Source organism: Dermacentor silvarum, chromosome 4 (genome assembly GCF_013339745.2).
Source record: "Dermacentor silvarum isolate Dsil-2018 chromosome 4, BIME_Dsil_1.4, whole genome shotgun sequence".
Lineage (NCBI taxonomy): Eukaryota > Metazoa > Arthropoda > Arachnida > Ixodida > Ixodidae > Dermacentor > Dermacentor silvarum.
Window position 1 is genome coordinate 45371281 of NC_051157.2, and position 14044 is coordinate 45385324.

At 42.0% G+C, this 14044-nt stretch overlaps 1 protein-coding gene across 1 annotated transcript; it reads left to right on the plus strand.

The window, feature by feature from the left end:
* Window positions 1–3082: 3082 nt before the first annotated feature.
* Window positions 3083–14012, plus strand: LOC119449938 (4-hydroxybenzoate polyprenyltransferase, mitochondrial-like). The gene is made up of 7 exons (XM_037713236.2): window positions 3083–3945; window positions 4076–4242; window positions 4326–4447; window positions 7125–7210; window positions 10209–10342; window positions 12222–12410; window positions 13793–14012. The coding sequence occupies exons 1-7, from the start codon at window positions 3639–3641 to the stop codon at window positions 13904–13906; spliced, it is 1119 nt and encodes a 372-aa protein (XP_037569164.1). The 5' UTR covers window positions 3083–3638; the 3' UTR covers window positions 13907–14012.
* The last annotated feature ends 32 nt before the right edge of the window (window positions 14013–14044 follow it).

The window sequence follows — 14044 nt, forward strand, 5'->3', positions numbered from 1 at the left end:
GTTATGGTTGGTGCTCACTAGCAGAATGGAAGATGAGTTGTAGATTCGAAAAAGTGAAGGAAGGACTGTGAAATTCGCTGTATGTTTGGATGCGTCTCGATGAATCGTGGTTACATCAGTAATCAGTTGTATCTCAAACACATGTGTGGATCGGGGGGTGCGCAGATCGCGAGCCATTACTGCCGTCCAAGATAGCGGCAAGACCGCATCGGCCTGCTTGTCGCAACCGTTCAAACTATGTCGGAGAAACGCGAAGGCCGCCTAGTTCAACCGCTGGAAAGTCGCGCCATAAAACGGAGTTCCAGTGACCTGACAGCTCCTCAAGGTAACCGAATGAGAGCGCGCAACTAGAACAGCATGGAGGGCGCGTCGAAGAAACCGTGCAGGCAGCTAGCGCCGTCTGGAATTGCTCGCCGAGGACAGGCGGGATTGGCGGCTTTTTTGAAAGTTGTGACGCGTGTCGGTAGACCTCGGCAAATTCAAGAGTTCGGAAATTGGTAAATTATTTGAGGTTAGTCCGGTTGGCTGAAGATAGCGAGAGGCAGGTAGCCATGATTGAGGACTTGGTGAGAGGAGGTAACAGAACGTTCTAGTATACAGTTACTGCTTACCGTTACACGGCCCTTGTTAAGTGCCAGCCGTGCGCGCTAGTTCATACGAGCCCCAGATGAGAAGTGTCACCTGCCAATGGCGAAAACGGTAACGATATAACGCTAACTCTATGCTGAAACGTCACAAGAAGTGCAGGTTAAAAATAATTGAAAACGAAGGTGTGTTATCGTGATTGGCCGAGATCTCAGCCACTAACTAGCTCACAATAGTTAAGATCTCGGCCACTAACTCGCTTACAATAATTACGATAATGACGGCAATCAAAATAACACTCCTTCATTTTTAATACTTTTTAACCAGTACTACTTGTGACGTTTTAGCATAGCGTTAGCGTTATATCGTTACCGTTACCACCGTTGACAGGTGACACCCCCTCATGTGAGGCTCGTATGAACTAGCACCCACAGCTGACACATAGAAAGGGCCGTATAACGGTCATTGCCCATTGGACAGTACGCGCAACGTTGCCATAACAGCTTACAGAATTACATGAAGCGCGCTTCTCCCCACAGGCATTCTTACAGTGGAGAAGCCAGATTTAAAGGAGCCGGCTACATAAGTGCAGACACGTTTGGAACCGCGTTTAGGTTCCATAAAAGGGAAGACAACATGCAAGTTATCGCTTCGCAAACGTGGCGTAGCAGGTCGCAGTTTTCGAACCCCACAGTTAATCAATCTACGTACAGCGTAATTCCCCGCCGCGGTGGCTCAGTTAGCTAAGGCGTTGCGCACGTTAAATAACCCCAGGTGGTCAAAATTAATCCGGAGCCCTCCACTACGGCGTGCCTCATAATCAGAACTGGTTTTGGCACGTAAAACCCCAGAAAGAAGAAACAGCGTAATTTAAGAGTTTGTGGACTTCCGGCTACTGCAGAAGGAAGAGAAAAAATCCTCCTCAACCCACCGCAATTGACACGACTCTGAACTGTCGTCCAGTGAAAATAGAGTGCAGCTGTTGATCCTCGCAGCTGTGGACTTTATTGCTTGCGCAAGGTCGCCGCAGACTTCTATCAAAAAACTTATACACGACCAATTAAATTATTCTACATTTGTGCCTTTTACAGCGAAGATTTCATGGCGTGCTCACCCAGAAACGGCAGCTGGAAGAAGGGTTTTAATTGTGTTTGAGTTTCCGCGTAAAAGAATTAAGTTTTCTCGTATATTCTAAGATGCACTCACGTCCTCTATAGGTTGTGTGTAAGTCGTACTTTACACACTTTATACGCAGTTTACTTTGCAAAATTCAATTAGTTCAATAACATACTTGCGCCAGGCGGAGGGACTATACAAGAATGAGGACGGACCTATCAAACGGCAGCTGGAAGACTTAAGGACTTTGTTTTTCAGTTTCCGCGCTACAGAATTATGTTTTCTCGTATATTCGTGTTACAATCCGAAGCTATCATGTCTGCAGCTTGTGTGTAAGTCGTACTTTACGCATTTTCTGACGAAATTTACATTTAAACATTAATTTACTTTAATGCTTGGCGGACGGCATAGGGGGAAGAGTGAGGATGTGCCCGCGCGCACTTCCACACACGTGCGTGCGCGCGTGACGCACGTCGCTTGTGCACGTGGTGATGCTTGTGTAATGTCGTCTAGCATGGTGTGGTGGTACTTGTCGAACGTCCGCACCACCTTCGCTGTAGATCCACTTTCACAGGGTGGAATGGAGGCGGAGTTTTTTTTTTTTTTTTTTCTGTAAATTATTGCGTTTTCCTTTCAAAATTATTTTTCTTCGTGTGGTCGCACTAAGTCGATTCATTGCAGAAATGATTGAAACATCGTATAATAACTTTCGAAACAGCTTGACAGATATAGCTATTGCTCCATGGTCTTTCTAGGCTATTCCATAGGAGACGCAGCTGTATTATCGCGCTCAGTACAAATTTGGGGCCGCGCGTTGTAGCTCATACTGAGCGCGATAGTACATATGATAGGTCACTGCACTTGCAATATATAGAACGCAATTATTTTCTGTCATTTTAGCGTATATATATATATATATATATATATATATATATATATATATATATATATAAAAGACATGAAACGCGACAGCGAATTCCACCGCTCCAATGCCCAATCAAAACAATATATTTCGTACATGTGAAATGATTGACAGCACTTTAAATGAGCCAATCAAGCGTACTTTCTCGAATAAATACTGCTTATGTCTGCGGGTAACGATCGAAAGTGCCCAAAAGAAGAGCCTACACTTGCGCTCACTGCCGCTACAATGCCCATCAAAACAATATATTTCGTACATGTGAAATGATTGACAGCACTTAATATGAGTCAAGCGAGCGTATTTGCTTTAATAAATACTGCGTATGTCTGCGGGTAACGATCAAAAGAAGAAAAGTGCCCAAAAGAAGAGGCTACACTTGCTCTCACTGCTGCAAGAGCGAAACCGGAACTTGTCTAGCTACGCCGCCTTCGACCTTCGTCTTGGCTTGTTGGTATGACGACAGCAACGCCTTTTAGAGCAAGGTCCCGCGTGCGCCTGCGCCTTGCGCGCCCTGCGCAACTATCTTCCTCGTTTATGCAATAGCGCGGCTGTACAGATATGGAAAAGCCTCCTCAGTTAGAGGCGGCTGTAACCTGTCCTTGGTGTTTATCTATTCATGTTATGCATCGCGGTAATACCGGTAATACGTAACGCTAGCCAAGAGGAAAAAGTGACTACACGCGACTACTCGGGACGGCATTCATCGAGCGCAGCGACTGGGGGTGATACCGCAGCGTCGCTCGCCCCGTGTGCCCTTCAAATTCTCTCTGTATGCACACACAATGCCGAGAGTAGTACTGCAGTGAGCGGAACGGTTCCGCTTGAATCCACGGTATGAGGACCGGACGTTTAGCCCCAAAAGCGTTGTGTCGACGACCTTGTGGTTTCGTTGCTTCGCGCACGTGTTGGTGCGTCTTCCAGAGCATATGGCTCATGTGAACCCGTTACTTGTAGTTGCTGTTTTACAAATAACAGTATTCCCTTCCAGTCAGGAGTGACTGCTAGCGAATCCATCATGAGTGCCGTGGTGTTTGGGAAGCGGGCCGGCAGCGTTTTTGCGTGTTTTTTGCACGCCCATGCCTGCTGCTCTCATCTGAAGTCGACGGCCCCAGTGTTGTGTTTAGTTCCCAGTCGTGTAGGTTTCACCTCGAGGGACCGTTTTGGTGCAAGGTGCAAGTCTTCCAGCAGAATAGACGCGCCGCAGTCCTTGGGCGTTCACAAAGCTTTCACCGTTCATCGCACGTTTCCTGAACGACTCGTCCAAGCGGCGCCGGATAGGCTGCAGCCTTACTTACGACTCATGCGCTTGGACAAACCGATCGGTAAGTGCTCAGAAGACGTTACAAATCGTCTGGCCGAAATGTACGATGAAAGGCGTAGATCTCGAGTGGATTCTCTCTATTCATGCTAAATCCTCCTTTATTCCTCGTCTTGCTTTTCTTTCACCTTCAGGAACCTGGCTGGTGATGTTGCCAGGGGCGTGGAGCATTGGTCTAGCAGCAGACCCGGGCTGTCTACCTGATCTTAAGCTTCTAGCGATGTACGCTGCTGGAGCAGTCCTGATGAGAGGTGCTGGTTGCACTATAAATGACATGTGGGACCGGGACATAGACAGAAAGGTGCAGATTCACACATAGCCATGACTATCTTGAATGGTTCAACCTTTTGGCATTGTTTTCTCAGGAATGGCTCTTGCTTGCAGGTGGAGCGTACTAAAGATCGACCTCTTGCAAGTGGTGAACTATCAATGTTCGATGCTCTTGTCCTTACTGGTGGCCAGCTTGCTTTGTCCACGCTCATACTGTTGCAGCTAAACTGGTACACGTATGTAGACCTTTCTGGTGTATTTGTAGTATTTGTCGCATCTATAATGAGAGTGAATACTGTGTTACATCACACTACTGATTTTATTGCGGAGCTGTACGGGTTGCTTGTTTTATTGGCACCAAATAAACCACCAACACCCATTGAATGTTTGAATGTCTAGAATACCTACTATGTGGAGATTACGTGTATTCATTAAACACCCAAATCGTCTAGAAATCGGAACATCCAAAAATCCATGTGCCATGCACTGAAAAATGATCACCCAATATATGAAGAACATACCTTGGATGCTGGTGATGGACAGTGAGGATGTTGGTGGAACATTTGTTTACTTGTTATGAATGTCAATACTTCTCTTTTCTTATTTGTATACACATTGCTCTGATGGAAACAGCTGTTTTAATGAAACTGGGCAGCATGTTCTATTGTTTCGTGATCACAATGTAATACAAGCAACATTTACCACGAAAAAACCAAAAAAATTTGCCATGGTTGAACGCAGTTAACCCAAGTTTGTCAAGCAATAGCACAGTTTTGCTTGCTTTGGGAAAGGACACAGATGCTGCTCAGCGCTGTCAGCAACTACCGCATCTACAATTGCAACACAAGACAACACACAGATGCTGCTTGGTGCGGCAGCAGCAGCGAGCGAATTGACCTTCATGCTGCGTCTCGCTTCAACGCAAACTAAATGTCGAAAGCACAGCGCAGCGAAGCTATCAGCACTCGGCGCACTTTGTACACATCACAGACCGCTTTGAAGATATGGGCGCCCACGCAGCATATACAGCAGCCGCCGATAGTGGCAGGCTGATTCCCAGTTTGACCTTGGCTGAGTTTGAAGGTCAGATTTACGGAACCAGGCGTTTTCTGGGTTTTTACCTGGAGTAGTAGAGCTATCGCTCTAAGAACTCCGGCAGAACCCATCTCGCAATGAATGTCAACGTTTGTGCGATTGGCATTGAAGCAATGAAGCAAGCAATGTAGCGGCATACCGTGCTGCCAAATTCTTCACTTCTGTGTAGCCAACTTCAATTTTGGGTTATTGACATTTTCATTTCTCTGTAGCTCAATGCTTCTCGCTCACTGTACGCTCTGGTACCATTCTGTTCACTGCTTTCTCCATATTTGGCTGCTTGTGATGCTGACTATTTCAGTTCTCCGTGGCTGACTCCTTCAATTTTCTGTTGCCGACTTCTTCAGTTCTTGCCGCTTGTTCTGTTTGTCTATCCGGGCACCTACCCATTTTGGAGGATTGGCCAAGAATGTTCACATACCTTGTGTCACATGTTCAGTTGCACACACCCAATGGCCCAAGTTGCCGATTCCCAAATTGTCTATTCAGGCACATATCTAGAGGCACATATCCAGTCACCCAAGTTGGCGTGTAAGAGGTTAGAAACAGACATCATACCTGTGCATTTTGCAGGAAAACACAACACATTGTATTACTTTTGTCAAAGCTTTGACTACCCACATGTATTGTGGGAAGCAACATAAATTCATCATCGCAACAGATGCACAGTTGAACACTTAGAACATGTTTATAGCAGGCAGAAACAACCAACGAAACTGAAGCCAATGATACACTACTAATATTATTTTTCAAACTGCTAAAGTGATTTATATTGCCCAGATACACATGCCTGAAATGTGCATGCCACGTGCACTGCAACGTTTCCATAACATTGCAATGCTCTATCTACTTTGCAGCATGTTTTAGACATATGTGTACCTAACTCTTGGAATTGTGAGACTAACATTCTATGTCGATTGCACTGGGGCATAAATAAATGGATCAATCATATATGTCTCATGGATATTGTTAGATGATTGGTCATACAGCATTAATCCTGCATTGTCATTGACTGCAATTCATGAGGTTTTAAATGGAACAGAGCGGCACAAGTACTGTTGGTATATTACGTGATGTACACATTGTAATCATAGAAGTGTGCCAATAGTTATGCCAAAATGATGTGGACAATAAAATCCTGTCTGAGGAAGTAATATTGCCGTTATACTCCCGAGTAGACAGAATTCATTACTACATATACTGTTTTGTTGTACTACACGTACTGCGGTGTAGATAATTCAAAATAGAGCCCTTGTATGCATTCAGGGCCCAGTCAGGAAAAGCAAGAGGGATTGCACAGATACGTCTGGCACTGTGCAAGTGAGTTAGCTTATTGCAGCCAGAAGGACATTGATGTCGTTACATGATGGCCCATGTTCTTTAGGATGACAATTGACAGTACTTGTTGAGCAAGACCAAAATGAGCTTGATTGATTAATAATAATTCTTGGTAATAATAAATCTTGGAGATGTCGTAAGCGATGAAAAACTCTGGAAAATCACCAAGATAACAGAACTTTTCCCAGGCAAAGATGGCAACATTCTTGCAAAGTTGAAATTTTTTCTTGCAGCACCTTAATACGACCAACACAATTACAGCAATTTACTGGAAAAGCCCCTAGTGCAAGAACTTCAACGAGCAACAAGTACAGCACATTTTTTTGGTCGGCCAGGAGGATGTTAAAATCTGCTATCTTCCAGTGGCTCAAAGACATGTCCAGATGTACTTCACATTATTATATCCTTTATGTGTTCTTTTTTTTATGTGATAATGCCCTTGACTGTGCTATTAAGTGTGGTTTTCCTATATCCTTATAGAATAGTCCTTGGGGCAAGTTCTGTCACTCTGGTCACATTGTATCCCATCATGAAGAGGGTAACCTACTGGCCACAAGTCACGTTGGGTGAGAATAGCTTTTCTTTTTTCTAGCAAATTTATTGATTTCGGTGATAGTGTTTAATATATATATGAAATCAATAAACTTGTCTTATATGTACTATGGCATAGAACCGCACACTAAAGACTGCTGCTAGCCTTATTACACATCAAATTGATGAACAAGAAATATAAACTTCTTAAACAATTTTTGTCATGAAGAAAACTGTGCCAGCTAGCAGCATTTAAAAAGTACCGTAATTAATTAAACTTGGAGCTAAGAAAGGCAAACATGTTGTATTACGATGACATCTCTGATTTATTGCACAGTACCCTGAAAAAGCATGAGAAGTGATCAATCAAGTTATGAAGCGCTGAAACAGCAATGATAGGATAACAGAACTAACAATTGATAACAAACTGCTTTCAGGATCTGCTTTGGCTGAGCACTTCAATTCTCACTTTGTAAATATGGTAAAGCCATCACACTGTTCCCTTGACATCACCATAATTCTCGTAAAGAAAGTATTTTCATTGAGCCCGCAGATGAGCTCGAAATTTGTGAGGTGTTCATGTGTCTACAAGAATAGTAAAGCTGTAGACGTTGATAATATACAGATCGGACCTGTGAAATATGTTATTGATATCATTTCCCATCACCTCGTGCATATATTTAATTGGGTATTAGCAACTGGTTGTTTACCCAACTGTGATGAAACGTGCAAAAGTAACTGCTACATATAAAGGCGGTAAAAGGAACCAGGTTACTAACTATAGACCCATATCAATCCTCCCAGTATTTTGGAGGGGTCTTGAAAAAACTAATTCTTTTCCGTTTAAACAACTTCTTTACCAAACACAACATAATTTACGATTGCCAGCATAAATTTTGCTGGGGAAAATAAATGAAAACAGCGTTATTAACACAGCAAGAAATAATTTTTTGCAATATCAAAGAAAACAAAGTAACTCTTGGTGTTTTTATAGATTACATAAAAGCCTTTGATTATTTAAACCACAATACTCTTTTAAAGATATTGTACTGCTATAGTATACATGGAGTAGCTTATTCTTTGTTTGAGACCTATTTGAATGATCACCAGCAGTGTGTCACAATTGGTAATTACACGTCCTCTTTTAAAGATGTTGCCTCAGGAGTTCCACAGGGAAGCCTCCTGGGACCACTTTAATGTGTACGCAAACAACTGTTAAGTAAGTAATGAAATTTACATTGTAATGTACGCAGATGACACAAGTCTGTTCGTAACCGGCCGGGAGATAAATGAAGTTTTCACGAAAGCTCAAAGAGTGCTTTCAGATCTTTGGAAGCGGTCGAGCAATAACTTTTTTAAAATCAACGCTTGCAAAACTAAAGCCGTCTTATTTAGGGACAAAAACAAACACACCCTTCTACCAGCAGACCTGTGTCTTGGCAGGACTCCAATCAGGATTGTACAAAAGCATAAATCGCTAGGCGTCATCTTTTCTGCTGATATGACATACACAGCTCACATTGACTAACTATCTTGCTATGTCACATTCTTCAGCTACGGGAGTGCTATCGTGGTGCCGCCGTTTGTTTCCTAGCAAGGTCAAAATGCAGACATATAACGCACTGTTTGACGCTCACGTAAACTTTTTGCAAAACGTTTTGCACACTTGTGTGGGGAACAACTACTCTGACAAATCTGCGTAGAATTTTTTTGCTACAGAAGAAAGCGATACAATGCATTGCTAACGTTTCATATGCCCATTCTACCAGAGAATTCTTCCTCCGCTATCAAGTTAAAAACGCCATGCTGATTTATCAGTACCGCCTATTGCACTTCTTTTTCTTTTCAAACAAAAACAGTAAAAAATTTTTGAATGGTAATTCCTGGCTGGAAAAACAAATAGGTGATCCTCGAACTAGAGGCCACGAGAGATGGTTGGTACCGCGATGGCGCACATCTTATGGCAAAGACTCACTGGCTCTCAATGTCCCATATTTTTGAACAAATGTCATCAGCACGGGATCAATTTTAACAGTGTTTCTAAAAAACAGTTGTGCGAATGATGTCATCAGCACGGGATCAATTTTAACAGTGTTTCTAAAAAACAGTTGTGCGAATGCTTCATTTCAGAACCATACTGAGCGCTCCCATTCATTTCTTTTAATTTCTTTTAATATATGTACATATTTTTTAAAATTAATAACGTCCTATCTCTCTTTCTCCCATATATTTCTTACCCCTACACTTTCATTTCATTGTACCTGATTGCCTTGTTTTTTTTGTTTTTTTTTTTGCATTACGTATTCAAGTACCATATGAGTTTTTGGCTTCTTCTTCTTATTATTATTTGTCTTTAACAATTATCACTTTGCTAAAACTATATGATGTCATTATTAAGTTTGTTATTTCTAGTAACATCCACACATGTTAAATGTATACATTGGTTATGTTTATCAGCATTTTATGTCATTACATTTTCTATTCTAGTTTAAACGTTTTTGTTTGTTATGTATGCTATTTTTTTTTGTGCATGTTATCTATGAATTTTTCTGTATGCTGCCTTGTTTACGTGCCCCCAGGCACCTTCAATCTGCATTTTGCCGCGTTTTGCCTAGGGTGACCCCCGTCTATTATGTTGGAAATAAAATCTTTTGATTCATTTGATCGATTGATTACATACTTCCTACATAGGCTCTCTTGATAGCAGTTATTCACATTTTGACACTTTAAACGTAACCATAAATTAAGTGAAGCATAAAGGGACATATTGCAGGGCTAGTTCTCAACAAAAACAAATGTATGATTTAGGGAAATAACCTTCCATATCAGCCAAGAATATTGCTTTAGGTGTTGGTTAAGGCATTGCTTTTTATGCTATGGTGTATGCAGCAGTAAGAAAATAGTGTAAAAAATTCCCTGTAGTGATTGCTGGAAGCACACGTGGAGTGGCCACCTGAACTGGCATTTGAAATTCTGGCTGGCATTTCAAATTCTAGGCTGCGCAAGTAATGCTGCACCCTTGTCTTTCAACAGGTCTGACAATCAACTGGGGTGCTCTCATGGGCTGGGCAGCAGTGAAAGGTTCGTGTGATTGGTCAGCAGTCCTTCCTCTGTATGCCGCAGCTATGTCTTGGACACTCATCTATGACACAATCTATGCGCATCAGGTGAGTTTGAATGCTCAGGCTATAAACAAACACTGCACAACTCATCGTTCTTTTTGAAGACATTGTTCTTATCGCTCGTCAGTCTGAAGTGCCTTCTTTTAATAACATTGTTTGGGGTGGATCCCTCTTTTTAACTTTATCATATGGCACCAAAAAAATTGTTACACATGATTGTGAAATTTTGTGCAGCTAGCTAGTGCATTCTACTAATGCTAATTTATGGGGCTGTAACTATGAGGATAACAATGTAGCTTGAGGGAAGCTAAAGATAGCACAACAAGCAACGGAATGAAAAATGGTACGCATAATGTAAAGAGATATAGGAATGTGGCAGAATGGATTGCAAAGCAAACATACTATGCATCTGATAATTTATTGATGTTAAGAAAGTAATGGGGTTCAGTAGGTCATGTAATGCATAGAGCTGATAGCTGGTGGTTTGTAAAGGTAAAAAAAGAGTTGGTGCCATGGAAAGGGGAAACTCGGTCAATGACAGCTGTTGTTTAGATGGTGTAGTGAGATAGGAAATTTGCAGGCTTAGACAAGCAATTGGATATAGCTGGGAGAGGCCTTTGTCCTGCAGTGGACATAAATATAGACTGCTAATGATGATGCACCTAGCTCACGCATTACAGCGAAAATAAAAATTATGCATGTCGCACGTGCTGTAGGAGCCAGTTTAAAAAAACTTTCATTGGTGTTTGCAAGAAACTGCGGAGCTGTCGGGATATTTCAGATCATGTTGCATGCTCTTGTGGCTACAGCATGTTACTCTGATGTTTGCATGCCAATGTCCCATTGCACATAGTCACATAGTAATGCATGCACCATTATAAGCTACTGCAACCTGCAGTGCTTGTTTGGTTTTTGGCTGACTCTATATGTGCTGATTACCTTTCATGGTTGCTTGGTTTTACAGTACTTGCAGCTGTAAACAGGCAGGCCTTTTTTTAGCTGACCTAGTTTTTTTTAGATCCTCTATGGCTGATGGCAGAATATCATTTCTTTGTTTTGGTTATCTATTGAGGTTGCCAGTGCTTTCGCAAAAAATGACGACAGTTTGTCAGCTAGCTGCTTGTCATTAATTGTATTTGTTGTAATCACTAAGAGCACGTTTTACAATTTCGTAAATAATGCTAAAGCCATGTTTATTCGTTTTGTGGTAGCCATTTGCAAGGCATATATGCAACAAAATATGTCGGCATGCCACATAATATTTTTCTGGAATATGTTTCATATGTACCGAGGGACTTGAATGGCAGTGTTCTGTGCGACATGCTGCGAGATGCCTTGAAGCTGGTGCTAATTCCACGATTGCCATGTCATTTCCATACGAGCACACGTTGATGTCGCTTTTGCAACTTCAATATGTACTCTGTGTAATTATGAAGCTGACCTGCAGCACTGTGTCATTGGCTATGGCATTGTGTTGCCGAGTGTGGAGAGGCGTGTCCGATTCCCAGCCACAGCAGCTACATTCCAGTGGGGGTGGAATGCAAAAAACGCTTGTGTATGTATTTAGATTTAGGTGTGTGTGAAAGTATTCCAGGTGGTTGAAATTAATCCTGAGTGCCCCACTGCAGCATCTCTCATAGCCTATGTATTGCTTTGGGATGTTACACCCCACATTTTGATTTTTGAATTACGAAACTTCATTAATTAGCCACTCCACCAGCTTTTCCTATCGATCGAGCAGAGGCAGTTTTGCGCCCTCTTCTGCATAGGCTTCAGAAAATTTGGTTCAGCTTCAGGCAGCTGTGCATAGCTTTCATGAGCTTGTCTAGTCAGTCTTTCTATGATGCCGTTTTACTGCTAATGCATTTTTGCCACCCTCGTAAAATAATCACACTTAGTCTTGCATACATTCTCTTTATTACAGGACAAACAGGACGATGCTGTTATCGGAATGAAATCTACTGCCCTTAAGTTTGGTGACAAAACAAAGAGATATCTGTGGATGTTCTCTGCAAGCATGGTTAGCAATCTGGTTCTGGCTGGCTTGGCTTCAGGGCAATCCTGGCCTTTTTACCTTGCTGCTGCAGCAACGGGAGCACACCTTGCTCGCCAGGTTTGTCTTGCTGTCTTATTAAGAAATCAACTCTAAGGTCACTTACTCTTCTGGAAAGCAAATTCCTGTTTGTTTGCATGCCTGCATACATTGCACATGCGAAAAAAAAAAAAGTTAATCGCAGTCTTCTGGCACATACTGGGAAGCACGCCATTGGTTACCGGTGTCACATTTTTTTCACTACCCTATACATTAGCATGGTTTAGACTTATACTAGAATGTCAGAGGATGTATCCGATGAGACAGCAGTGCTGGTGATAACATTGTGTGATGCTGTAGTCAAGGATGACATGCTGGAAATATCCTTGTGCTGTGCACCTCCCTTCTTAATAGGCAATTTAGTTCTGTGGAAATACGTAAATTTCACAAAAGAGAAAAATTGTAATACACCCTTTTCTGTTCCAAAAAAAAAAAAAAAGCCATATGAAAATAACTTCATGATTATCATGTCAGTACCAATATGTTTGTGCCAGCAGGTAAGTGGGATATAGTCAATCACTGCAATAACAGTTCACTTTTCTTTAGTTAAACACTTTGTCACGACAACTCAGCCAAAGACGCTGTTCCTAATGTTCCTAAGCCTATGCTAGGACTTCACCATGCTAAAGCTGTCAATATATTGCGAGGTTGCTTTACCTGGTAAGGAGACATGCAACATATGCCTGTTTATTTATTTATATCCAAGTCTGCTGGGATGTGAGACCGAAAGCAAGGAAAGGCAGGGAGGTTTGTATGCACGCAGCCAGTTGGCGATTCAGCATGATGGGATGGAGGAGGAAAAAGGCTACTGAACAGATAGTTCTTGCGCACAGAAGACTCTAAAATGGCTACTTATGTTTGTCGACACAAAGGGCAACAAGATGGTACTAGCCCCAATGCAAAACCAATTTATTTTTTCCTAGTCGTCATAGATGACCATCCTCCAATCTTTTTTGCTTTCCTGCGTCACCTATAAATCCAGCTGAAAATTCAAAGTGGCAAGTAAGGTGATGTGATTAAAGGGGTCCAGAAACTGGCTCAGATGGTAAGTACCCCAACATGAGCATGACCAGAGTTGTCAGAGACCACTACAGAGGCCATATTTGTAACGATCCATATCTTTTATTTTGTTTTTGCCATTCATAATTAGCTAAGACACGGCATGGATGCTATTTTGCTGCTTTTATCACTTAGAGCTTCCACTTGATGTGACGCATAACAATTGAAAAGTAAATTGAAAGTAACAAATACAGGCCCATATCCCCTTTGTGTAGTGCGTTCAGATCACACTTTCTTCAAGCAAGCATAAGCAGACACAACTTTCAGATACATGTCGATCAAACTCGTCTGAACGCGTACGTAGACTGCTTTGCTGAATTATCACACACTATGCAATTTTTCAGATCCACACGCTCAACTTGGACGACGCCGGTGACTGCGCCAAGAAATTTGTTTCTAATCGACAGATAGGCTTTCTGGTCTTTCTTGGCATCATCTGTGGCAACCTGGTCAAGTGAGGGAGAGATGTTTCTCAAGAAGCAACTCAGGATTATTAATAGTGATATTATATGCTGATGTTGAGTTGAGAAAAAAAAATAAATTGATTATTGTTTTTATTGCAAAGATTCATTTTGTCTCAGAAATCTGCTGATCAG

What these genes read in the sequence shown, in the direction of transcription:
- LOC119449938 (XM_037713236.2), top strand. Translation starts at nt 3,639, where the DNA reads ATGAGTGCCGTGGTGTTTGGGAAGCGGGCCGGCAGCGTTTTTGCGTGT. An exon ending in CTGGCCACAAGTCACGTTGG is followed by an intron (nt 7,211 to 10,208) that starts GTGAGAATAGCT and finishes GTCTTTCAACAG; the next exon opens with GTCTGACAATCAACTGGGGT. An exon ending in ACACAATCTATGCGCATCAG is followed by an intron (nt 10,343 to 12,221) that starts GTGAGTTTGAAT and finishes TCTTTATTACAG; the next exon opens with GACAAACAGGACGATGCTGT.